The following is a 25,199-nucleotide window of genomic DNA, read 5'->3' as shown; positions in this document are numbered from 1 at the left end:
CGTCAATTTCTGACCCCATAAAGTTCAAAGTGCCTGATAGAAAAATAGTAGAGGGGCTCTATATCAACGTCCAAACCTATAAGTGGCCATAGATATATTGCATTAAATAACTAGGGTTGCCAGCTCCTGGTTGGTAAATAGTTGGAGATTTTGGGGGTGGAGAAGGGAGGGGTTTGAGTGGGGGAGAGACTTTAATAGGCTAAAATCCCATAGAGTCCACTTTCCAAAGCAGCCATTTTCTCCAGATGAAGTGATCTCTGTGGCCTGGAGATCAGTTGAAATCTAAAAAGATGTTCAGCCACCATCTGGAAGCTGACAACCCTACAAATAACTCTATGAGGCAAGGGGGAAAAAGTTTGAATAAAGAATGAAATCTCTCTTCAACCCGAGGCCACAATTCAAAACCAAACTTCTTGGATTGCTGTTATTTAGCAGTAAATATGGCTAGTGATCTATTCTTGGCTCTTTCGGCAACTTGACTAATTTGAACCAGTGAGTCACATGATTTCTAACAGAGAAGGACTGCTAATGCTTTCTGTACGTGAAACTGCCATTCCAGGAACAAAAGCAGGATTGACTGTTATTTTTGGCAATCAGTTGTCAATAAAATGGGGGGAGGGGATTGCCTGCTTCCCTGCTTTGCCAAATGCATTTTACAGATAGTGTTAATTTGAAAAATTGTCTATGAAGAGGGCCTGGCCCTTCAGTTGTTACAAATGTAATTGCTTTGACAGCATGCTATGCATATAAATCTCAAAGTCACATTTAACTGACCATTAAAAAAATCACACAAATGAAGGAAACAAATAATAGTTCTGCTTGTCTAAGTAAGCATAATGATCTTTGCTTCTTCAGTTGTGTCTAGTAAGCAGCTACCTGGGCAGTGCTGTTACAAGATCTCAGCCAGCAACAATTCATGAGGAAGACATCTGCAGTGGCATGGAAAGGCAGGGCATGAGATTAAGTTTTTATTTTTCTTCACTGGATTCTCCAGGGAAAGTATATGAAAAAGGACTCCCTTCAGCTGGAGGACAGAATGGTGTAGGTTTGTTAAAGTGTTAAAAGTAGTCAGTCCAGCAGCCTGTGGGAAGGAAAGTATAATTATTCGTACCCTGTGATCTAGCTGAATGTGTGAATGAGGCCTAGTGTATACATGATCGTTGTTTACATGATCATATCTGGTCTAGTGCTTAATGTTAAGTATATGCCTAAGAAACATACTATTCTCCCTTACTTTGGGGAAACTGCATATTAAAATGCTGCTTAGTATATTTTAAAGCCCTGAATGTTCTTTAAAAGAGACTTTTTAAATGTCATATTGTAAAATAATAAATTATTCCCAAGGCTGGTTTGAGTTAATATATCATGATATTATTGCCCCAGGTCATCAGCAAATATTAGATTAGGAAATGACCCAGGTAAACTGTGATGTAGCTACATGAGATGCATACAGCATTTGCCATAGCAGAAATTAGTATAGCCCAAACCCTGTCACATGTTACAGTGAATACACATATGTCCTGCATGTATGTGTATACATCTGTTTGTAAAAAAGAGCCAATACATGTTCACTTTATAATGGAAACTGGGTACTAGATCCTGGATAAATGTGTGATTTCAATCATATGTTTAGTTGTATGTGTGTTGAATGTAACAGGAGAATTACTCTACACATGTATAAAGAAATATCAAGTATACACTGTACATATTTGTGAATGCACTATAATGTGAACAGAAGGGCTCTCATCCCACGCTAACCAAATGCAAAGGAGGATAGGGATCTTTATCATTGATACCTGCATAACAAAGAAAATTTCAGTGGTGCAAACAGGCTGAGAAAACTGGTACCGCAGAACCATTAAAAGGAACTAATGAATTTGAATTGAAAATGTAATTGTGTTCCGCATCATAAATGGAGCTAAGACCATTACTTCTTGGGAATGTATACTTGTACATATTCTGCCAAAGCTACCACACAGAGGCATGTGGTTTGCTTGATGCCAGTAGGTATGAGATTAGAAGGGGAATTGAAATAATGTCACAAAACCATTGATAGGACCCTAAAACAGGGCAACATTTTCCCTATGTGGTACCAGAGAAAGAGGTATTTGGGAGGTAGGGTTCCCATGACCTCAACAAATGCCAGGAGATTTGGGAAAGGTCAGTCCATGGGAAAGACAGAGTCTGGAAATGATGTGATGTCACTCTAATCTGCTTCCCTGACTCTTAGCCACAGTGACTATGGGAAACTGGATTAGGGTCTGGTAACTGTGGGAAAATGTATTAAGGTCTGGTAATTCCTCATCATGGGTGGTAATGCAGAGAGGCCTATTGGGAAGCTGTACCCTACACTGACAGAGTAATGCTTAGCAGGTCTGTGGTGAATTCTACTTAAGTCTTCATAAGGGGACTTAGTGCCAGCAAAGGATCCTTACGATTACACTATAAATGGATCATATTCCCCACCTGCTTTCAGATGGTCATTCTCTCCATGCCATGACCAAAGCAATTCATAGGAGAAATTGGGCAGACAGCTTTGTAGAGGTCAGGGACCCTCTCAGAAAATACCTACTAGTGACACTCATTCCCTGTGCAGATTTACTGTGGAGCTAATATTTTGAAACTAATTCAGTGCCTTCATTCATTGTTTTTCTGGTCAGTATCCCTGTACTAAGCATTGGCTTATGCAACTATCTGGTTTGGGAGCTTACAGGCATACCCTAAAACAATTGTCCATAAACCCTATTGATTTCACTTACAACTCGACTAAGAATTTTACACTGTTATTTCCAAAGTGTCTGTGGAAAAGACTTCTGTAAAAATTCTCAGCAGTACAGTATGGTGTGCCCTGCTGTGCCAACTTCCAGTAAGATTTCTAATGCCAAAATGAACACTGTTCCTCTCTGTTTAAGGGAGCAAAAGAAAAAGGGCAAGGCTGCGAAACTCTTCAGTCCTATTGACCCTCCTATGCCACCCCTAAATGGCAAACTAAACATTCATGAAAAATGAATGAGTTGGGAAATTAGTACCTTCTTATGTTTCAGAGGATGAAACTGCACCAGCACCCTTTCGCCGACAGACAAAAGTATGGTGATGTGCTAGATACTTTATCTTGAACTACTTATCCCGGTAATTGCCCATGCAGCCAGTAGCTCTAACAGCCCTGTGAAATTCAGTCAGGATGCCTAGAAGTGAAAAGCCAACTGCCTCACCAAGTAATGGTAATTACAATTTTAATTATACATCTTATTACTGTATTCTTTAGGTGCATATTTTCAGAGGGAGAATTTGTTTGAACCCTTGAAATTTTCATTTGTTGCTTTGTTTTTAAGTCATTGTAGCAGCCTACCTAACTTGTAAATCAGAACTATGCCACAGCAGCCTCTGGCAACTAAGGAAAAGATGAAGAAAACACAGTTGCTATCAGAGTTTTTTTCCAGGCAGATATATATGTCCTCATACATTATTTTAACAGAGTGTTTTCAGTGGTAAAGAAGCTATGGCTGTTCTTCCAAGTTGGTGCCAGCAGAATCCAAAGCACTTGTTTTAAGCATTCTTTCCAAAGGTTTCCATCTCGGGGAATATGCAAACCGTTCATGGAAGCCATTTACACTGCCATTCTAAGAACATTTCTCTGGGAGTAATTCACGTTGAATAGACTTGGGTAGGATTAATTCTGCTCTGTTTGGAAATAACCTCCTCCTAAACATATTTCCATTGACTCTCTGAACATGTCAATTGTCCATTATGTTGTATAAGGCAGAATCACATTTATTTTGATCTGAAAGTCATTGGCATGTATAGCATCTTGGATGGCTTGTCGAAAGAATTGTTCACTAAACCTTTTGTTGTTGGGATCAGTTTTTTTAAAGTCTGTTGAAAAGAATCACAAAAATTGATCATTATTGGAACCAGTGGGACTTACATTGTATCTTACGTGCTGTCCCATCCTACATAATTAAGATAATTAGGGAGACCTTGAGTCACATGAAATTAGAAATTTGCAAGCAGAGATTTTCAAGGGTCATTTAATTTATCTCCTGATCCTTTTATCCACATTATATCCACTTTCTCGCTGCCTGGCAGTCCAATATCCTAATAGAGAAATACCACCAAAAAATTGGTGAATCTCTGACGCCGGCTGTGCTGACACACAGGTACTGGGCAGGCAGTGGAAGCTGACTAAGGTTGGCTCTACCCCTTGGCCATCCCTTGCCATGCCGATGCAGTATTCTCCACTGGTGGGCCTGGGTGGGAATGATGGCTTCCAGGCTGGGCACTGTGGAACTGCATGGTGCCCACTTGCCCCGGTGAGGTGGGCATCCATGCAGGCACGGGGCTGCACCATCTCCAATGAGGGGTTCACACACACCCCGGATTAATATTTTGATTTTCCTTATAGGGTTTTTTTGTAGTTAAAATGAAATTTGAAATGATGTATACTCCTCTGAGTTGTTTGGAGGAAGAGAGGGATAAAAACGTAATGGAAGGTTATTGTTATAAATCATGTGTACAGTATTGTAATATTAAGCCAAATCCACCTGGCAAAAAAGATTACTGAAAGTATCACAGACAAATCAAAATTACGTTCTATTGATATAACCCTGACTTCTATATCTTCTATGGAAAAAGACGTGTTTAAAGATCTTATATTCACTATTACTTAGTAAATAAAACCTTGCTGTCCTATATCCTTCCAGTCTATTAGTGATATATTTACAACATCATTTAGATAATAGAAAAAGGAAACACAAACTATTTTTTAAAGTAAGAAAAAGAATTGTTACATTTCCTGAACATTAGAGACTGTAGACACAAATATAAATAATTAAAAGGCAACAATATTAATCTTTTCAGGATCAGCATGAAACATTACCCAGTTCCATTGTGTTCCATGGACAACTACATGACTGTTTGAAATTGCAAATAACACTGGGAGAATTGAGCAACAAGCATGAATTGCACCCCTAACAGGACACAGCAGATGAATTTCATTCTAGTGCTATAAATTGGTTGTAATAGTTTAGTTTTCAATCTATATTTCCTTTTAGGAAGGTGGGAGAAACATATTAGGTTCTCCTTGAGCTTTGTTTGACACTACACACAATTCTGTGATCCATTTCGAGTCTTCCATTGTGATTATGCGTTAATCCACTCATGGCTTTCTGACAGAAACTATTTCTCTTAGCTGCTAGCGTTGCTTTCGGTTTTTGTATATCATCTTTGCTCTTTAACATCAGGATGCTGGTTAGAAAAACCACTGGACTTCTTATTATTTTGAAAAAAAAAATAGCTTCCCTCCCACTTTCAACACCAGATACATTCACAAAGTACTTCTTTAGATCAATGTCTTATCTTACGTGTTGGAAGTCTGTGAAGCTTGTTAGTAAGTTATCTGTGCCACCATACTTAATTAAACTCTATCAATTATACTGACAGTGTGTTTAAGCCTCAGTTATGGAGGGTGCCTTGTTCGCTTTTTGATGTAACAACATTGATTTCTGCAGGAGATGTCCAGTCAGCTGTAATGCGTATTCCAAAGTATATTACAAAACTCCAGCTGTTCACTCATCAGCTTGCCAATCCCATCTCTTTAGAATGCTTCCATGAGAATTTTCTCTTTGGCTGAAAGAAGATCAGAAAAGGCATTCGTCGCAAATAAGAAAACCATGCTGTAATCTAGCATGCAAAGCATATTTTCAGAAGCATTTGTCTTCATCACTGGAAGCACTCAGTGGCAATTGTAATAATCTTTGAATAATGTGGATCCAGTTACTGCCTCTAACCAAAAGCATATCTCCAGACCAAACAAAAGAGCACTCATTTTAGCATTCCACTCTTGATATTGAATAACATTTTTGCATAATCCTTGAAAAAAAAGATTATGCAGATGTTGGTAGAAATGACAGAACGTGTCATTGGCTTTGTGGAAAGAATGTCTGCTTCTTGCATTTATGCCTTTTAAAAAATAAGCCTGTCAAATTTTGAATAATAACCCCTTGCACAGTAGCACAGGGAAGGAAACAAAACCCATGGCTGATTTTTTTCATTACGTATTTAGATAGACTTTTATCTCCTGCTTTGTCAAAAAAAAGTATTCAGTTTTGTTCATTTATAGTTTTTGCTCCATTTTCATTCATAGTTTTTTTATAGTTCATTTATAGTTTTTGCTCAATTTTTTAAAAAATGGGTAGGCTTCTACCAGAATTGTTTAATTTATTAATAAATATTTTAACTACATACAGCAACAACAAAAATAAAAGACAATACTACATGCAAAGAAAACACTAAATTCACTAAATTGTCTTGAAAATTTATGGCTGAAAACAAAGGGGAAATGACAGCAGGGATGTGGAAAAGTAACCCAGAAGGTTTGTTGTTATATCATTAGGACAAAAAAGGGGCCTAAATATTTAAGTCACAAGGAAATGGGGAATCAATGCTCTCAGTGTTTTTTAAAGGCAGACAGCAGCTGGACATATTTGCTTTCAACTCCTCTCCTTTTCAGGGTTAATATATTAATCCTTTTCAGGATTAATATTAGCACCGGGGTAGTTTTGGTCAGCAAAACTACAGGAGAAAAATTAAATTTACTCTGCCTTGTCTCATACTCCTGATCTGATTTGGGGTCACAAACTTCTCACTTTTCTCTGTCTTTCATATCCTACAATTTCCCAATGGGTTTAGGGTAAAAACAAGCTTCCCACTGAGATACTGTTACAAGAGACCCTCAAAATGTTAAGGGATGAAACTTATTGGAACTTCCAATACATTTGTTGTTCCTTTCTTCTTCTTCTGCAATTTAACTACACCACACCAGTTGTAAATTTAGCTATTTTCATTTTCACTCTGATTTTTCATTCCCTCTGCCTTCACAAATGTCTCCATCCATATCCTTCCCTTTTCTATCTACACTTAGGGCTGGCTGGAATGAGCTCAACATTTTGCTAGTCACTCAGCTAGTAGGGAGTAAGCCAAATCACTCTGTTCTTTTCAGGACCTAGATTCTGCCCCCCACCCCACATAAGAAACAAGCTAGAATACATTATATGGGCATCATGGTGCCCCTAGAAGATATGACAGGCATTGCTGATTTAGTGCCAGAACTGGTTCTTAAATAAAACAAACTGCTAGCAAACCATCAATAAATACATTTAGGACCACAGCAATAAAAAATCACAGGATAATCCTTTTTTCAGAAAATTTTTTTGAGTCCAGTGCACCTTTAAGACTAGAAAATTTTTATTCTTGGTATAAGCTTTTGTGTTCATGCACAATGCTTCAGACCAACATAGTGATCCACCTGAAACTGTCTTCATTTCCTATATTTCATCCCTCTGTACCCCAACTATTTTTCATTCTGGAGAGTCAGTCCAGCTGACAAAATGTGCATAAAATAAAATACAGTTCAAAGAAAGGTATCCCACCAAACAAGCCCCCATTCACCCTTCAAGCAAGTGATAAGTCAGAAGGTTGTCCCAGGCCGGTGCTGCGAGCCTGAAACTTTGCCCTTCAGTTCATACTGAAGTTTCCAGAATATTCAGGCTTTACTTTCAGGTCTTATTGATGCTCCCAGTTCCTTTCCTGTTAAGATTTTACAGGATTTTTGCTGTTCTTCCACAGTGAACATAGACGTTGGCAAAGGCGGAGGCAGTGCTGAAAGTGGAGAAGGTAAGGCTTTCAAAGGCAACTGGGGTTTGACAGTTCGAATTCTGTAGATACTTGCCTTATGAAGGATGAAGAAACCAGAGAGGTGGGAACACACCAGTTTCACATGGACAATGCAAAAGGGTATTTTTCAGAAGCCTTTTCATTTAAACAATGATTATCACCATGAATAATAATTACAATCACCTTGATCTGGTACATAACAGGTACTCAAGCAATCATGATTACAGAACAGCACAACAATGCCACATCAAACGAGCATTTTGCAGTTATCAGGGCAATGTGTACATATGTTATTCCTATACCTTTGTGTCAGCATCTCTGTCTGCAGTTTACTTACGTAATTAAAAAATTATATCCCACTCTTCAGATTGGCTAATAATAACTGTATGTTAACAATTAAAATAAAAATATCTAAACCAACCTGGCATCAGATAATGATTCCCAACAAGACAAAAAATAATGATTAAATACCTCCCCCAAAAGACTCCCCAAATACCTCCCCAAAACTGCATGCTCTCCACCCCTACCCCCACCGTCACAAAATACAGTGGCTCCCAATCCTTTTGGTGTGGTGACTTACTTAAGAAAAACAGACCAGGTATAAATCAATAAAACGTCAGAAGCCTGGGACCCACTTTCATTGGCCGATTATGCACCCACGTCTTACTCTGCCCTTTGTCAGTGGTAAATTCACCTCCCTTTTGTGAGGGGCAAGTCGTGTGTATTGTGCACTCTTGTCCCCACCTCTTCACCTTTTTTTCTGGTTCAGTGCAGGAGTGACATATTTCCTTGAAAATTGCATTCTCCTGCCCCAGGTTTGTGCTGCTACCATGACATGTTGCCTCTGAGTGTTTCTATATTTACAAAATTTGCATGGGGAATTAGCACAGGAAAATTGCATTGCACCTGCATGGATCAATGTCCCGTGGCATATGTGCCCTTTCTTCAAACCTCATTCAACCTCTCATGCTCTTTACCTAAAGCCCGCTTTGGGGTGGGGAGAGGACAATAAAAAACTTATTAAACGCATTTCAAAGGGAAAAACCAAAAGAGGAATTGTGCATATATTTACTTTGCCTTCTCTGTGAACTGAAAGAAAAAGGTTGGGTTTTTCCTGCACCTGGAAAACGAGGGGCTTCCCTTTAAAAAGCGCAGTCACTTCAGAGCAGTTACATAAGGGAAAATCTAACCCTGATCTGAAACAAAAGGCTGCTTGAAGTGGGGAGCAAATTGGTATGTAATGAGCAATCAACTTTTAGCCCAATCCAGAGACCTTGGCACCTCCAGAGGCCTTCCAGGTGGCAGGGGGAGGCAGTGAAATCCAGAAAACCCCTAGCCACCTGAAAAACCTCCATTAGACCAAATGGTTGGCAGTCTGCACCAGGGGTGTTCCTGGGCCAAAAGCCTAGTGGAAGGGACTAAGGTTGGATCCACCCCCAGGAACATTTCTAGCCTGATTCCAACTTCACCAGCATCCACTTTTAGGCTAGTGCAGCTCTGTGGGTGACAGGCTCTTTCAGGTTGGGTATTGCCCAGCTCTTCAGCACTTGCCTGCCTTCATATTTGCCCTCCCTGCCACCATAGGGTGCTCTGGCTGTCTGCACAGGTATTATGCTGACTGGGACTGATGGGAAGCGCAGTTCCTTAACAACTGGAGGGCCAGAGTTTGACACCCATGCTCTATGCCATTATACCCACTGAAGTCCCTCCTCTCCTCTCCTCAAGTCCTGACCTCCCCAGGCTCCTCCTCCAAGTCTTCAAGAATTTCCCAACCCTGAAGTGGCAACCCTAGTTTTCTTTGTTCCACCTGAGCCATCATTCTGTAGCAGTTAAAGTTTGGATTAAGATCAGAGTTCAGATCCCTACTTGACTATGCAGCTCACTGTATCACCTTGAGCTAGTCATTCTTTCTTAGCCTATCTCACAATGCTGTTGCAAGTATAAACTAGTGGCAGGAAGATGCACATACACCACTCGGAGTTTCTTGGAGGAAGGGTAGGATATGCAAGATAGATATTATATTGTGTCAGATTCTAATAAACCAGTCACCTGATTGAATGAGTTAAATTAATTAAATATCTATTACTAAGACACTTGTCTTTATACTACTAAAGGACATAAAGCAGATATTATAATTTAATCACAATACAGATCTGTACATGATATACTGCAGTTGTTAAGTTTCAGTTTAAACCAGATACCAAGTACCCTTCTGAGGAAACAAGATGTTTGAACATCTCCTCACTAATTTCTGCTTCTGCTACCCACTTTCAGTGGTCAAACATGTCAACCATCTTTTAACTGTCAAACTCATCTGTGAATTAAGCCTCTATCTGTGGAATGGTCAGAAGCTCTGTTCAGATCCATTCATCAGGTACCTTTGTTTGACAATGTTTTTAAGTATAACAGTATTCATCTTTCATACAATAACTTATTGCATCATAGCAATGCAGGTTTCCCTCACATATAAACATTTTATCTATTATAGACTGACCATTCCCTGCTTTCACCTGGGGTAAAACTATTACAGCAGAAAAGACTTTTTGTGTTAGGGGTGGGGGGAAGGTTAGGAAAGAAATGAATGCTTGATAAACGTGAATTGATTTTTGTTCATCTGCATGATCAAGATGCTAAACAAAAGAAAAATGCAGCAAACAGGACAACCCAAAAGAAAAATGAAGTGAAGAAAAAGGATGAAGATATAACAGCTGCAGAACGTAGACGGAGATACAAAAGACGTCGAAGAATAGAAGCTGGACTTGAGGATGATGATTCTGAAGATGGAGAAGGCTGCACCACCAGGAGGAGTCGCAGCAGGTCATCATCGGACAGTGACATGTGGGAAAGAAAAATGAAGAACAAGAAAAAGAGAACAGGGTAATGCATAATTATTTACAAATCTCAAAAAGGTAATTGTTGTTGATATCTCTATGTGCTTATGCACTAACTCTTATGTGAGTCTTTAAGCTTCCAGAACCAGGGCAGGACTGACTATATTCTGCCCTCATAGAAGTGCATTATTTAAAAAAATAACTCCACAGTCCCATTCAAAACACTGAGCATTTAGAAACTGCATGTGTGACTTTATATAAACATATTTTTGACAGATCATTACTTAAAGAAATTAAGTCATTTGAAAAGCTGATCACACATTGGACTTGTAATTTGGGGGTGGCGGTGGGGAGTGATCTCCATGACGAACTCCCAACTGCTTCTAAAAAAATCTGGCCGTACCAATCAGGGATGTAGGTATAGATTTTTATGGGGGGGGTTCGGGGGTTCGGCCACACCCCCATCTGCCCCTAGGGCATGGCCCCGCCTCCCCAAGCCTCCTCGCCTCCTGGCCTTAAGAAGGCTTTATGAAAGCAGCTCTTCGAGGCCGGGGATGGCAGACTCCCCTGTCCTGCCCTCCCTTGCCCCTCCCCTCTGGGCAGAGGCATAGAGGGAACATGGAGCCTGGTGCAAAATCTTTTGCACCCCCCCCGCCGGGCAGCCGCTGCGATGCTGGAATCCACCCCCAAACAGCATCACTTTCAATGGTGTTTAAACTAGAGAGCTCAAATTCACCCTAAAGGGATAATCTGGGGTCCCTAGTTAAAAAGCATTGAAAGTGATGCTGTTTTGGGGTGGATTATCCCCCACCCTGAAACATCATCACTTTCAATGTGGCATAGTGGTTAAGAGCAGGTGCATTCTAATCTGGAGGAACTGGGTTTGATTCCCTGCTCTGCCACTTGAGCTGTGGAGGCTTATCTGGGGAATTCAGATTAGCCTGTGCACTCCCACACACGCCAGCTAGGTGACCTTGGGCTAGTCACAGCTCTTCTGAGCTCTCTCAGCCCCACCCACTTCACAGGGTGTTTGTTGTGAGGGAGCAAGGGCAAGGAGATTGTAAGCCCCTTTGAGTCTCCTACAGGAAAGAAAGGGGGGATATAAATCTAAACTCTTCTTCTTCTTCTAAATTGAGGACCTCAAATTCTCCCTTTAAATCCATGTCGAAGGGGGTGGATTTAAAAGGAGAATCTGGGGAAATTGGGGGGGGGGTGCTTGCTGTCAGGGGTGCAATTGTTAGGCTAGAAACACCAAACTTTCAGAGTATCTTTAGGAATCTCTCCTAATGATACCACCCAGGTTTGGTGAAGTTTGGTTCAGGGTGTCCAAAGTTATGGACCCTCAAAGATGTAGCCTTCATCTTCTATTAGCTCCCATTGGAAACAGCCCCACCTACCTCACAGGGTGTTGATTGTGGGCGGGGGGAAGGGTAAGGAGTTTGTAAGCCCCTTTGAGTCTCCTATAGGAGAGAAAGGGGGATATAAATCCAACTCTTCTTCTTCTCCTTCTCTTCCTTTTCCTCCTCCTCCTCAATGGTGTATGGAGGGAACAGCAAAAAAGCCCCCTTTCCTGCCACCAAATAGCTCTTGATTGGGCTCTATGGGTGTTGTAAGTCCAATTCCCTCTCAACCTAATCTTCCTCCCAGGATTGTTGTAAGGAAAATAATAAAACAAAAATAATACCGATAATCATCCAGATAAACTATTTGAAAAATGGGCAAGATATAAGTGTGATGAATAAGAAAATGAATTAATTGGATAAAAATTGTAGCATAGTGACTTTTGGATTTCCTAACGTTGTGAGACCAAAATCTCCACAATAAGCTGTGCTTTCTGAAATAAAAGGCATAGCTAAGGAAATGTTAAAAAATGGAAATACCACACATCTTTTAGGTTCTATGTGACGGCTAGAGATAAAAAGCTGATCAGACTGTGGATATGCAACAACTCAGCACGTCTTAAGGTGACAAGTGGGTGGTTTTAAAAAAGCAAACTAAGTATCTATAGGAAACACTTCTTGGATTTAGATATACAGTTCAACAAGATGACAGACTTTTTCAAGACTTGATTTTTAAAGAAATAAGCCATTATTAAGAGAAGATCTCCAGGATATCTGGGGGGAAAACACCTTGGTTTTATTACAGAATAAAAAGGAAGGTAAGCCTGAAAGTGACATTCTGAACACTAAAATACCTTGATCATGAGAAAAATTAGCAGAATTTAGCAGTTTAGAACTGTGTTTCAGATTTACTTTTCAGGCACATGTTTTATTGTAGCATATTGATGTATTCTGTATGCTTCCAATAAACAAATCAATACTGAAAATATTTTGTTAAAGCAATGCAGAACTTTCAACCAAGTTCCTAATTTTTTCTCCTATCTTTTTAAAAGCTCCAGTTCTGATTCTGATGAGGATGAAATGACAGAGGAAGAAATGGAAAAGCTGAAGGAAGCAGTGGAAGAAAAAAAGAAGTCAATTCTAACATTACGAAACCAGCCTTGGAAGATGAAAAAGAAAATGGAAGTCTTGAAGTATGGTCTCATTGTAATACTTTTTGTTGTTGTGTGGAGCCTGTTCATAGATTCATACATGCTATGCAATCATTTGACGCCTAATGACTTGCGTATGAATGTGATAAGTGACTCTACTATCATGTTTGAAGTGGTAAGTTCTGTCTGTGGTGATCATCATACTGGCTCATTCACACATGCAGGTCAGCACTTGATCGGAATATCATGAAGGCCCTGTAACAGCAGTCTACATGTTTGAAACTCAGGAACATATAGTGCTGCCAGTGGGCTTATAGCTTGTGAGATGTGGTGCCTCTGTATAGGGGAATGTGTCCAATTGCCAGAGTTCTTTTCTAAGCAGCCATAATTGTGCATATGGCTGAGGACAGTAATAGTTCCACTCTAGCTGGCCTATCTGACCTGCCCTTTTCCCACCCTTTCAGTTCACAGTATTCCCTCCCTTTCTCTTTCTCTTTCCTTTCTCTCTCTCCTCTTATTTTTTTGTTCTCCCATTATTAGCAAGAGTGCCACTTGGAATTTTTAATGAACTATTCAAAATGATTTTAACTTTTTTTTGCTGTTTAATGTATTTAAATCGTATTTTACTGGTTGGAAACTTCCTTGAGCCCGACTTAGGTTGGGAAAGGTGGGGTAGAAGGCTATTAATAGTAATAGTCATGTAAGTAGTTTCCAATGAGGCTGCCAGTCTTCACCAAGGTGCCTCCACATGAGTAATGCTTTGAGATTCAGAGAGTTGAAAATGTTAGAAAATTAGCTAAGTACCAGGAAGATCTGGGTTCAAATCTTTATTGTTACACAAATTCTATGGGTGGTCAGTCATTCACTCATTCTTACCTTAATTAATCCTTGTGTGAAGGCTTGTGTGAAGGTAAGCACAGGAGAAGGGGAAAGCCATTGTATAAACATTTTTATAAGGGGTTGCGGTGGACTGACAGAATACTGCTGGCTCAAAAACCTGGTAGTGTTTTTTCTTTCACATATGAGTTACTGTTGATTCCGATAAAACGAATAAACAAATCAGCTGACATAGTACAATGTGCACATTAGTTATATATTACATTGCTAGGTTCTATAGTCATTTTCCCCTTCCCAATGATTCAATAGAAGCGGATTTAAGAATAAGGTTACATTTTTTAATTGCCCCATCTTAGAATGAACGAAAATAAAATTAGATTGATATAGACTGAGCTTTTACATCTTTAGGTATGTATCAGTCTAAAGAGTGGTTGGGTTGAGTATGTTTATCACTTGCACAAGTGACTGAGTCCTCACAGATCAAAGCACCAGGGATAAAATTTTAATGTCAAAGGATATAATTTAAAACAGAATGTTTTAGAATGGCTTTTGCATGCTTCTGAAGGAATACACAATTGCCTGTGCAAACTTCTACTCATATTGGTGAGTATTTAAGATGTTATAGGACCATACTTTGTTTTGATGTCTTTCAGCAAACTTGGTTCCATTAAGGAATGACAAATATATATGTTAACGGCCTCAAAATCATTAGGTTAAAAATTTCTTTGTGAGTAGTCATAACCCTATAACCTTAAGGAACAACAACAATCTGGCAGCAATAATTTCTTAACCATTTTTTTAAAAAAACATTTATTTCAAAGAGCTGACTTGGAAAAGTTCAAGTTGATCAATATTAACGGCACATTGCTCTTTAATGAGATTTGAGCTCATGACTGAATCCATCTTGACCTGTTACTGAAAAGTTGAGCAACCCACCTGAATCGTCTTCTTGCTGTGCAACCTCTTAAGTTCAGTAATTCATTCCCCACTTTTGCAAGCCTTAAACAGCCCAAGTACAGGACACCTGGCACTTTGGGAGCTGCAACATCATACCTACAATTAATTATTAAGACAGGCCATTTAAGGACAATAATACCTGGCCTCATGAAACATTGATGCTCCTTGTGTTGGTAATTAGATTAATGTTTCTTTGGATTTTATAAAGCTTTCATGGTTATCTAAAAGGGTACACTTTGGCCTATCATGTGCTATTGATAATTTACCTATAACACATGATCCAACTGATTACAAAGCCCAGTTTTGTATTTCCTGTGTTTTGGCACTTTCACATCCTTGAATAAGGGTGACCAAGTTTGCTTGGAAGAGACTTTATAAACTTTCAGGTAGTTTAAGAAAGAGACTTGGTATTTATAAAGCAGTCTAGAATGTTCATAGAGCTTCATACATATACAAACACACAACTTCTTGTATCTTAATAACAACCCTGTATGTCAATATTATTTCACCCATCTGTTTTCTTTGTTAGAATAAATTCTGTTTCATTGGATATTACAGATAGATCAGATCAAAGGTCTTGCAGTACTGAATCATCAATATATCTAATTCATGACATGACCACATGTATGAACATAAGAACATAAGAACAAGCCAGCTGGATCAGACCAGAGTCCATCTAGTCCAGCTCTCTGCTACTCACAGTGGCCCACCAGGTGCCTTTGGGAGCTCACATGTAGGATGTGAATGCAATGGCCTTCTGCGGCTGTTGCTCCCGAGCACCTGGACTGTTAAGGCATTTGCAATCTCAGATCAAGGAGGATCAAGATTGGTAGCCATAAATCGACTTCTCCTCCATAAATCTGTCCAAGCCCCTTTTAAAGCTATCCAGGTTAGTGGCAATCACCACCTCCTGTGGCAGCATATTCCAAACACCAATCACACGTTGCGTGAAGAAGTGTTTCCTTTTATTAGTCCTAATTCTTCCCCTCAGCATTTTCAAGGAATGCCCCCTGGTTCAAGTATTGTGAGAAAGAGAGAAAAATTTCTCTCTGTCAACATTTTCTACCCCATGCATAATTTTGTAGACTTCAATCATATCCCCCCTCAGCCGCCTCCTCTCCAAACTAAAGAGTCCCAAACGCTGCAGCCTCTCCTCATAGGGAAGGTGCTCCAGTCCCTCAATCATCCTTGTTGCCCTTCTCTGCACTTTTTCTGACTCCTCAATATCCTTTTTGAGATGCGGCGACCAGAACTGAACACAGTACTCCAAGTGCGGTCGCACCACAGCTTTATATAAGGGCATGACAATCTTTGCAGTTTTATTATCAATTCCTTTCCTAATTATGCCCAGCATAGAGTTTGCCTTTTTCACAGCTGTTATGCATTGAGTTGGCATTCCCATGGAACTATCAACTAAGACGCCTAAATCCCTTTCCTGGTCTGTGACTGATAGCACTGACCCCTGTAGTGTGTATGTGAAGTTTGGATTTTTTGCCCCTATGTGCATCACTTTACATTTTGCTACATTGAACTGCATTTGCCATTTCTGAGCCCACTCACCTAATTTATCAAGGTCCGCTTGGAGCTCTTCGCAATCCTTTGTGGTTCTCACCACCCTACATAATTCACCACCCTACATAATTCACCCTACATAATAAAACAAAACAGTATGAATTTAATTCCAGAGACTGGAGTCATGAGCAGACAATGGGTCTTAGCAGCACTTGTATGTTTAAGAAATAGATGCCGTCTGAAATCTCTGACAATTGTGGGGGTTGCTTGGCAACTACAACAGTATTGTCAGCTGTCAAATCTTGGTTTCTGTTAATAAAATCCAGTGCAACAGCTCTTTCCAGGGCTATTTTGGCTTCATGATACACTCTTTCTCCTCTCCTTATTGCCCTGAAAAGAGGATTCATCATGGCCAGGCCTAGCAGCAACCACCAGCAAAGATGTATTGAGAGGGGCATGAGGGGGCTAGAGCCTCAGGTGCTATTTTCTGGGTGGTGCATTGCTGCAACCCCCCCCCCCCAACTGCGTCCTGGTCCCATTCGGGGCTGGAATGCAGTTAAGGGGCTGCCACTCACAAACTCCATATGGAGCATGGGAGGAAGCCAGCCAGGCCTTCCCTATTCCCAAATTCCACATGGAGTTTGAGGCCAGACTCAAATGGGCCCTTCCTGCTTTGTCCTCTAATCAGGTGTGATTGACCTCATACCTGACCTCCATATGGAGATGGGGCGCTGCTCACCAGTGCTCAGTTGCACTCCCCAATTGTGTGCCATCTTAACAGGCTGTGCACCTGACCACCAGGCAACCTGCTACTGTAACCTCAGCTTGTGGGTTCTGTGGGGCAGTACTTGGAAGGAGTTGCAAAGAACCAAATTTAAACAAAACAGTTTACTTCTCTTGACAAATAATATTAAACATCAACATTTAACATTACAATTCAAGGTCCTGTTCAGGTTGCATTTCAAGTCCTTCTAGTTACAGTCTACTGATACTGCCAAGTCCAATTCTTCTTTGCAAGTGGGTTGGCTCCTGAAGACTCCAAGGGCTTGATGAACAGGATGCAACATGATGAAGGTTTCCAGGAGAACTCTCACCCATTACAACCACAAAAAGAAACCCTGAAACAATAAACTCCAACATTTACAACATAGCAAAAATAAACTACCTTCCCAGTAGTTCCCAACAATATTGCAGTTTACCTTAACAAGGTGTCAAGGGCTTATACAACCAAGGTACGAGTCTGGTAGCCTTGTCTTCTTCAAAGAGCTCTGCAGCCTTTCTGCTGCTCTGAGTCTCCACCCCCTTACTGGTTCAACCCATTCTGGGCATGGGGGTTACACTACCATGTAATTTGTGCAGCTTACCCAAATTATGATTTGGGGAAGAAGAGTTGGTTTTTTACATTCCAATGTTCTCTGCATTTGAGGGGCCTCATTAAGGAGCTTACAATCACCTTTCCTTCTTTTCTTCATGACAGCCACCTTCGGAGGTAGGTGGGTCTGAGACAGTTCTGAGAGAACTGTGAATCACCCAAGGTAACCCAGCAAGCTCCATGTGGAGGAGTGGGGAATCATATTCAATTCTCCAGATTAGAGTCTGCTGCTCTGAACCACTATACCATGCTGCTTCCATACCACGCTGGCTCCTGTATAACTTTCCTAGGCCCAGTGGCAGCCTTTATACAACTGTTGTGGCTGGTCATACCCAGCAGAGCCAGCGCACGACTTATCAGAGTAGAAGCGTTAGACAAAGATTTGGGAGACCCAAGTACAAATCCCCATTCTGCTATATAGGTTCATTGGGTAACCATGGTCACTCTTTCAGCCTAATCTATCTTGCATGGTTTCATGGATAAAATGGAGGAGAGGAGAATGATGTAAGGTACTTTTGGCACCTAAAAGGAAAAGGTAATGTATAAATGAGGTAAAAAAATAATCAATACAGACTCAGAGTTGCTTACCACAATCACTTGGATTAAAAACAATAAAGCAATACGATAAATAATGAAACCAATAAATGAATCCCCTTATCCAGTGGTGGGATTCAGCAGGTTCGCACCACTTCGGCAGAACCAGCTGTTAAAATGATGCTTGTAAACAACCGTTGTTAAATTATTTGAATCCCACCACCAGAACTGGTTGTTAAATTATTTGAATTCCACCACTGCCTTTATCCATATCTCTGAGCCATTAAACGTCAGTCAAGGAGGAATAAAACAATAAAACTTCATGTGTAATCCCCATAACTCAAAACATTCAAATGTCCACTGAGAGGGAAGGGAAAGAGAAAAGGAAAAGGGAACAAGAAAGGCCATGTAGTTAGAACCTACTGTGTCTTCAGCCATAGGCTGATGGAACAGCTGTGTCTTACAGGCCCTGCGAAGTTGTACCAAGTTCTGCAGGGCCCAGGTCTCAGTATACAGAGCATTCCACCAGGCTGGAGCCAGAGCTGAAAATGCTCTGGTTGAGCACAGCCAGATAATTTTCAGACCAGACAACTCCAGTGAGTTATTACTTGCTGACAGTAAAGCTCTTTGGGGAACGTGATGAGTGGCATTATTTAAATTGGGTTGGCTTGGAAATTTTAGGAAAGACTTTGAGTCCTTCTGGGGAGAAAGAAAAGCAGCATAGAAAAGCCCAAATAAATAAATAGACAGATATTTACATGAATGGTCAATGTAACAAAGAAAACAAAGGCTAGAAGATTTTGCCACCTTCGCTTTATGACTGCAGTAGCACTGTGGCCTTTTTAATTAGCTCATGAGACGTAGTCACATATACATTATTGGTCTCATTAAGCACCAGTCTTCTTTTGCAAGTGTCTCTGCTGGCAGCAGATTTGCTATTCATACTTTTTTATTTTAAAAAGATCCAGTGGGGATGCTTTGTGGAGAAGCACACTTACATACCTATTAAGTAAGATATTTCAATTAATCATGCAAACATTCCTAGGGGCTATTAATGAGAAGGCTGCTGGAGAATACACACTAGTTGTACTATATCCTGGCACATGGCAGGACCAATTTCTGGCAGGGCCATTATGCATTTCAACTGATGTAACAATACAGTGCAAGTTCAGATGGAGGTGACTTAGAATTTGTGGGTGAGCATGGGCTTCTCTTGCTTGTGCTAGACCAGAGTAGGAAGCGGAGAAATAACATTTTTTGTATAATGCATTTTGTATAAAAATATTTTGTATAATGTAATATCCAGACTTCCTAGTACTGCTAACTCTGGGGTGCCACATCTTTATATAGTTTTTTTTTCAGCTCTCAGAAGCTTACTGTTTACAACAATTATTTTTAGATACCAAACTTTGGGCTGTCTTTAGACCCCAACCTGTTGGCAGCTCAGTGGCCATGCTTTTTCATTTAATCGCTGTAACAATTACAGGCCAGTCTGGCCACCTTACATTTTAACACGTGTCAAGTGCCAGTTGTCACAGAATGATATAACTTTTCCATTGTGTGCAACAACATCTGTCACCAGGAACAAAAACCTACATAAGTTAATTTCACATCATCACTATACAAAACTGATCTGTGAATATGCCCCAAGAGTACATACATGATTAAAACAGTAGTTTGCACATATATTGACTTGCAGATTATTTGAAAAGAACAATTCCTGCCTATCACCCTCACCCTCTACGCTGGCAAAAATTTATCAAGAGGCAAAAGGGAAATTTTGCATATATGATGCTTCTAATGCAAATGTTATATATTTATGGTGGAAATGCAGCAGAGAGGTTGAATACTAAATATGATTGCTACAGTGATCTCTCAAAGTATAAGGAAAGAGTTACCATCATTATCCCCTAAGGGTTTCTTATTGAATTGTATGGATTTCCTTCCAAAAGGAGATCATGAATTTGTGCTTAATGTAATAACATCAGCAAGATTAACACTTGCCCAAAATTGGAAGAAAAATATAATCTCAAAGAAAGAAAGGTGACTTTATTTATTGTGTCTTAGAAACAACTCTCTAAGTTATGTCAATGCTATTTCACCCAAATAACATGTTAGACTAAACACAGGACTGCTGGCAAAAATTTCAGCTGCCTGCCTCATTCCCCCTTTGTCTATGACAGCTGTCCCGATGCCAAGATGTTTTCCCTGTCCCTGTTCCATGTCAATAGCTGTAGCTGGAAATGGAAATGTAGAATATCATGCTGTTAGAACAGTTGAATAAGACATTAGAAGGAGGGAAGTTACTTGGCTGCCATTTTTGGTGGCAGACACCCATTTAATGTATGTACAATGTCTATTTGGGAACATCATTCTTGATGGATGTTATATGGCTTTCAGCATTTCAGTGAGATAGACTATGAATCATAGAATAATCTCATGTATGTCTTTTTATGTTTTATTAGAGAAGCCCAGCATTTTGTGGACAAATTTGAAGGGGCCCTTGGCAAAGGGAAAGGGAAACAGTTTTATGCATATAAAGTGATGATGATGAAAGTAAGGCTCATTTTTCATTAGTTCTATTTATTTATTCTATTTATACTCCTTAAAGCAGTAACTCATCCCCCTTTTTCAGAACTTGTATTCTAGTATGAATGGTTTCATTATAATTTGGGTTGCATTAAGCTGTTTTTGAATGAACCTGGCAACTTTCCAATGCAAGATATTTCTTTCAATGCTGATTTCCGCACAGCAGAAATAAAATGTCATGGGGAAGTTTTAAAAAACATTTTGGGGATGTGGCGTTCCCCCCTCTCCTGTCTGTGACTGGCTGATAAACCGTCCCTCCTTCCCTTTCTGGGGTACTAGGTTCCCCATCTACGGTCCCTGTCTTATGGGGCAGAGCGAACTTCAGCGACTTAAGCAACAGGTTGCTGGTATTTTTCCACAATGTCAGCTCTCAGCCCTCTTCTGACTTCTCTCTCTCCCTTTATCTGCCTCGTGCTCTTCTGGCTCCTTTGCTGTGTCTTTCCCCCCTTTCCTCCTTCTCGGTTCCACCCAGTTCTGCCTCCTTTTCTGTTTCCCACCCTGCTGCCTCCTTCTCTGCTTTGCTCTCCTCCTTTCCCTTCTCCCCCTTCTCCCCCTTCTTCAACACTTCCCCTCCTGTCCTTTTCACCCTCCAAGGTCCCCCAGCTCCTTCCCGCTGCTCGGACCCTCACATGCCCTCCTCGCCCTTCCTTAAATCCCCCCCAAAGGCTTCTGGGGCGCTTCTGCTCCCACCTCCTTCCCTTGCATTGGCTCCCTCCCCCAGCCTAGTTTCTGCGCCACAGCCGGCCAGCTGCGGCTTGGTCTGCTGGCATCCTCTGGCAGTTCACCCCTCCTCCCCCCCGATCAAGCAGCTTGCCTCTGATGCGGCCGAGTCTGGGGACCATGCCTTGGCCAGCGCCAGGGATCGTGGTTGCGGCTGGCCTGCTAAGTCTAGGGAGGGGCCTCCTGGCCGCCCCTGGACAGGGGAAGAGGAATGCACAGCTCTTGTCCCCTAAAATGTCTTCAAAACATTTTATTTCTCTCAACTTAAGTTTTTCAAAATCTCTAGACTAGCAATTTTCTCCCCAACCTAGACTGAAGACATTTCAGCTTGCTGAGCAAACAAAAGCAGGTGGGAAACGTTTTATTTCTTCTGTCCAAACCTTACTTTCACTTTAACCATTTGAGCCCACTATTTTGTGTGCTGCAGCAGAGATTTTCCGTGAAGACTCCCCATGAACATTTCCTCTTCTTTCAGCTCATCTGAGTCATTTCCATGTAAAAAGTAGTTGAATAAAGTTTGTTTTGCCTAGTGATCCCTCTTTTTTTGTTTTGAAGGGAATGCCTGCAAAGCTACGATGTAATGATTAGAGAAGCTGCAATATGCACATATTTGCAGGTTCACTAGGCAAAACAAACATTATTTATCTACTTTTTACCCGGAAATTGCATGTGGATGAGCTGCAAGGGGAGGTGGAGCTACCAGTGGGTTGGGGGTGCACGTTGCACCAGGCATGCACCTGGGAGGCAGAAAATTGCCCCCACCCTCCTTGCAGCATCCCCTCCGGCCCCCCTGCAGCACCCTCACACACACTTACCTTCATTAAACAGTGCAAGCTGGAGAAGCAGCCTGTTCCCTTCAGGCTGAAAACAGCCTGGTGGGAACTACACTTCCCAGGAGACCTTGCGAGCCCCAGGGTCTCATGGGAAGTGTAGTCCTCACCAGGGTGTTTTCAGTCTGCAGGGAGCAGGCCGCTTCTCCAGTCTGCACTAAGGTAAGGAGGGTTGGGGGGGGCAGGGCGCCACGGAGAGGGGGGGCGGAAAACACACAGTGTGCACTGGACGCACTCTGGCCCAGCTACACCTCTGGCTGCAAGCAGAGGAAACCTTCATATAAAACCTTCACCAAAGGGCAGAGGCAAGAGAATCTCTGCAGCAGCACGCAAAATGGTGAGGGCAACTCTGAAATTGACCAGAGCTCCGTTTGTCAGCAGGTGGGAAAAAAGGATCATTTTGGCTGGCAATACTTGTGTTCTCTGCACTGTGGGAACACAAAAAGCTAAAACAGATCTTTTTAAAAATGTCTGCAGGATGTTTTATTTCTACTGTGTGGAAAGGACCAATGTGTGGAATACTGTTTAGATTTTACATTAAACTTTTGTTGCTTATGTTTGCATTCTTATGTTTGCATGTAATTGCATTAATGCTCAATAAGGATCAAGAGGACAAAAGCAAGAAACAAAACATGAAGCTCTGAGTATTCAGATATTAATACAATCAGTGTAAGATATATAATTTTAGGAACATTTACAATAGACAAATAAATGCAAACAGAATATATGTAAACATCAAAAACAGACAGTACTTCAAACAAATCACATCAAAGACAATGCTTCAAAAATCACAGAATGAGCAATTCAGATAACTTTTTATTAAAACACTTAGCGTTATACTCAACATTCTGTAAAAGCAGTAGATGTTCTATTGTCACTTAGAACTAGTCCTCTGCATGATTTACAGAGGTATGCAGCCTAGAAAATGTTTAACGTTGTATTTAGGATGATGCTTGAATCCTAGTGCTTACATTAAGAGGCAAGCAGCCCAAGCCAGACTGAGCTGGTAGGCAAACACAGTGCTGCTCTGGTGCCCCCCCCCCCCACTACCAAAGGGCTTTCCTGCTTTGCAAGAAGCCAAGATTTTTTAAAAAACCTACCTAAAATTCTCCATAAAAGAAAGTGGAGATACACCATGAAAAATTTAGTTTATCTCCAAGACTGGGCCCACCAGTGTAAGGAGTCTAAATGCACAGAGGAAGCTGAAAAGGTCGGCTCTACCCCGGGAAAGCCTCTGCGCGCCCCCACCACACCCTTGCCATGCCAGTGTAGCTCAGGGCAGAGTGGGAGTGCATATGGAGAGCTGGGCACTGTGTGTGAATGTCCCAGGATTCTCCCCCTCTGAACTGCACAATTTAGGAAACAGAACATAGTTTCAGATGGTGATTGAGGGGGAGGGATCGTTTTATCTTTCCAGTTCTCATTTAATCAAACATCTAATTTCCCCTTGACTCTTGATAGGGAGGTTTACAATTTCATATACAGATGAAGTACTGCCCATCTCTTTGCTGGGAGAAATATTCTATTTTGGATGAAGTAGAGAAGCACAGAAACAAGAAGCACAAGACACTCACACTTCTTGTGGCCTTCATTTTCTTATTATATCAAGTGTGTGTGTAAATCATGAATATTTTATGAACACAAGAGATTTGCCATATTAAATATAATATTTATTCAACATGCTTTTTATTTTCTCTTCTTCTCTTGTTCTCATAGTAAGTGTTTTCCCCCCCTTTTTTCAGAAATGGGTGAAATTTTCACGTGATTTTGAGAATTTTAAAACAGCTTGCATACCCTGGGAATTGAAAATCAAAGAAATCGAAAGTAAGAGTTTTACAAAAACGAATATAATTACTGGGTATGTCTGAATCCTGCTCATACAATTAGCCATGTGTTTCCTGAGCAGAGGTGATGGCATCTCTTTGTGTTTCAGGAGTAGAGGAGAGGAGACAGCATCTCCAGGTGATCCTCTGGAATTACAATTGATCTAGGCCCATTTCTCTAAACTGAATAGTTGCTTTGAAGCAAGGACTCTAAGGCATCACATCCTTGAGAGCCTCCTCCCCTTCCTAAACCACATTTTCCATGTTCTGTCTCCTAATCTCCAGGACTTTCCCTACCTGGATTTGGCAACTATATTTGTTGTTTCTTCCTGCTGTCTGGCTCTGCCCTGTCTTGGCCCAATCCTGTCATGTCTTCTGATGGGGATATGACCTTCTCTCCCCCAGACTGTTTATACTTGGTTTCTTTCTGGTTTCACTTTCAGGTTAATCTGCTCATTAGACACCTGTTGGCTTCTGTAGTTCAAAGCACTGGGTGGGGATAGGTTGCTTTGGTGGAGGCCATGCTGTCTCCTTCCCATAGGACTGGTAAGGGGTGCCATTACTCCTTGGGAACAAGCACTGTGGGGTGGTGTTGTGTGATGTGGAAGGAGCATGGTTTGGGGGGTATAATGGAAGTTGCGTTGGCACCTAATTCTTTGTTCTGACAATAGAAGTCTGAATTGGTTTTCCTGAATATATACCCCTGGTGTCTACCTGACTTCTGGAGCCTGCAGGCAAGGTTCATATGAGTCAATGATAATAGAAAACCAGTCAGTATTAAAGATGCCAATTGCAGCTTGCAGAATGTGTGGAGACAGTATAGCAGAGTTGTATCATAGAGTCCAGCTTCCAAAGCTGCCATTTCTGCCAAGGTAACTTATTTCTGTAGTCTGTACATCAGTTGTAATTCCAGGAAAATCACAGGAAAACTTTTAGACCCCACCTGAAAGTTGCACATAAAGATCAGATATTAGGTGTGACTGGGTGTGCATAATCTCATGATCAATAACAGACATGAACAACCACCAGCTG

The 25,199-nt window shown here is 40.9% G+C and overlaps 1 protein-coding gene across 1 annotated transcript in view; it reads left to right on the top strand.

Moving 5' to 3' along the window:
* The first annotated feature begins 3,147 nt into the window (after positions 1-3,147).
* Positions 3,148-25,199, top strand: part of TMC1 (transmembrane channel like 1) — a 66,640-nt gene continuing 44,588 nt past the window's right edge. Inside the window, exons 1-6 of the mRNA XM_048504380.1 lie at positions 3,148-3,221; positions 7,624-7,671; positions 10,299-10,548; positions 12,895-13,035; positions 20,671-20,761; positions 24,087-24,168. Coding sequence (XP_048360337.1) covers positions 3,182-3,221; positions 7,624-7,671; positions 10,299-10,548; positions 12,895-13,035; positions 20,671-20,761; positions 24,087-24,168 — 652 coding nt within the window. The 5' untranslated portion in view covers positions 3,148-3,181. The remainder of the gene's footprint in view (positions 3,222-7,623; positions 7,672-10,298; positions 10,549-12,894; positions 13,036-20,670; positions 20,762-24,086; positions 24,169-25,199) is intronic.

The sequence above is a fragment of the Sphaerodactylus townsendi genome, linkage group LG07 (assembly GCF_021028975.2).
Source record: "Sphaerodactylus townsendi isolate TG3544 linkage group LG07, MPM_Stown_v2.3, whole genome shotgun sequence".
Taxonomy (NCBI): domain Eukaryota; kingdom Metazoa; phylum Chordata; class Lepidosauria; order Squamata; family Sphaerodactylidae; genus Sphaerodactylus; species Sphaerodactylus townsendi.
This window is presented reverse-complemented; position numbering and strand designations above follow the sequence as displayed.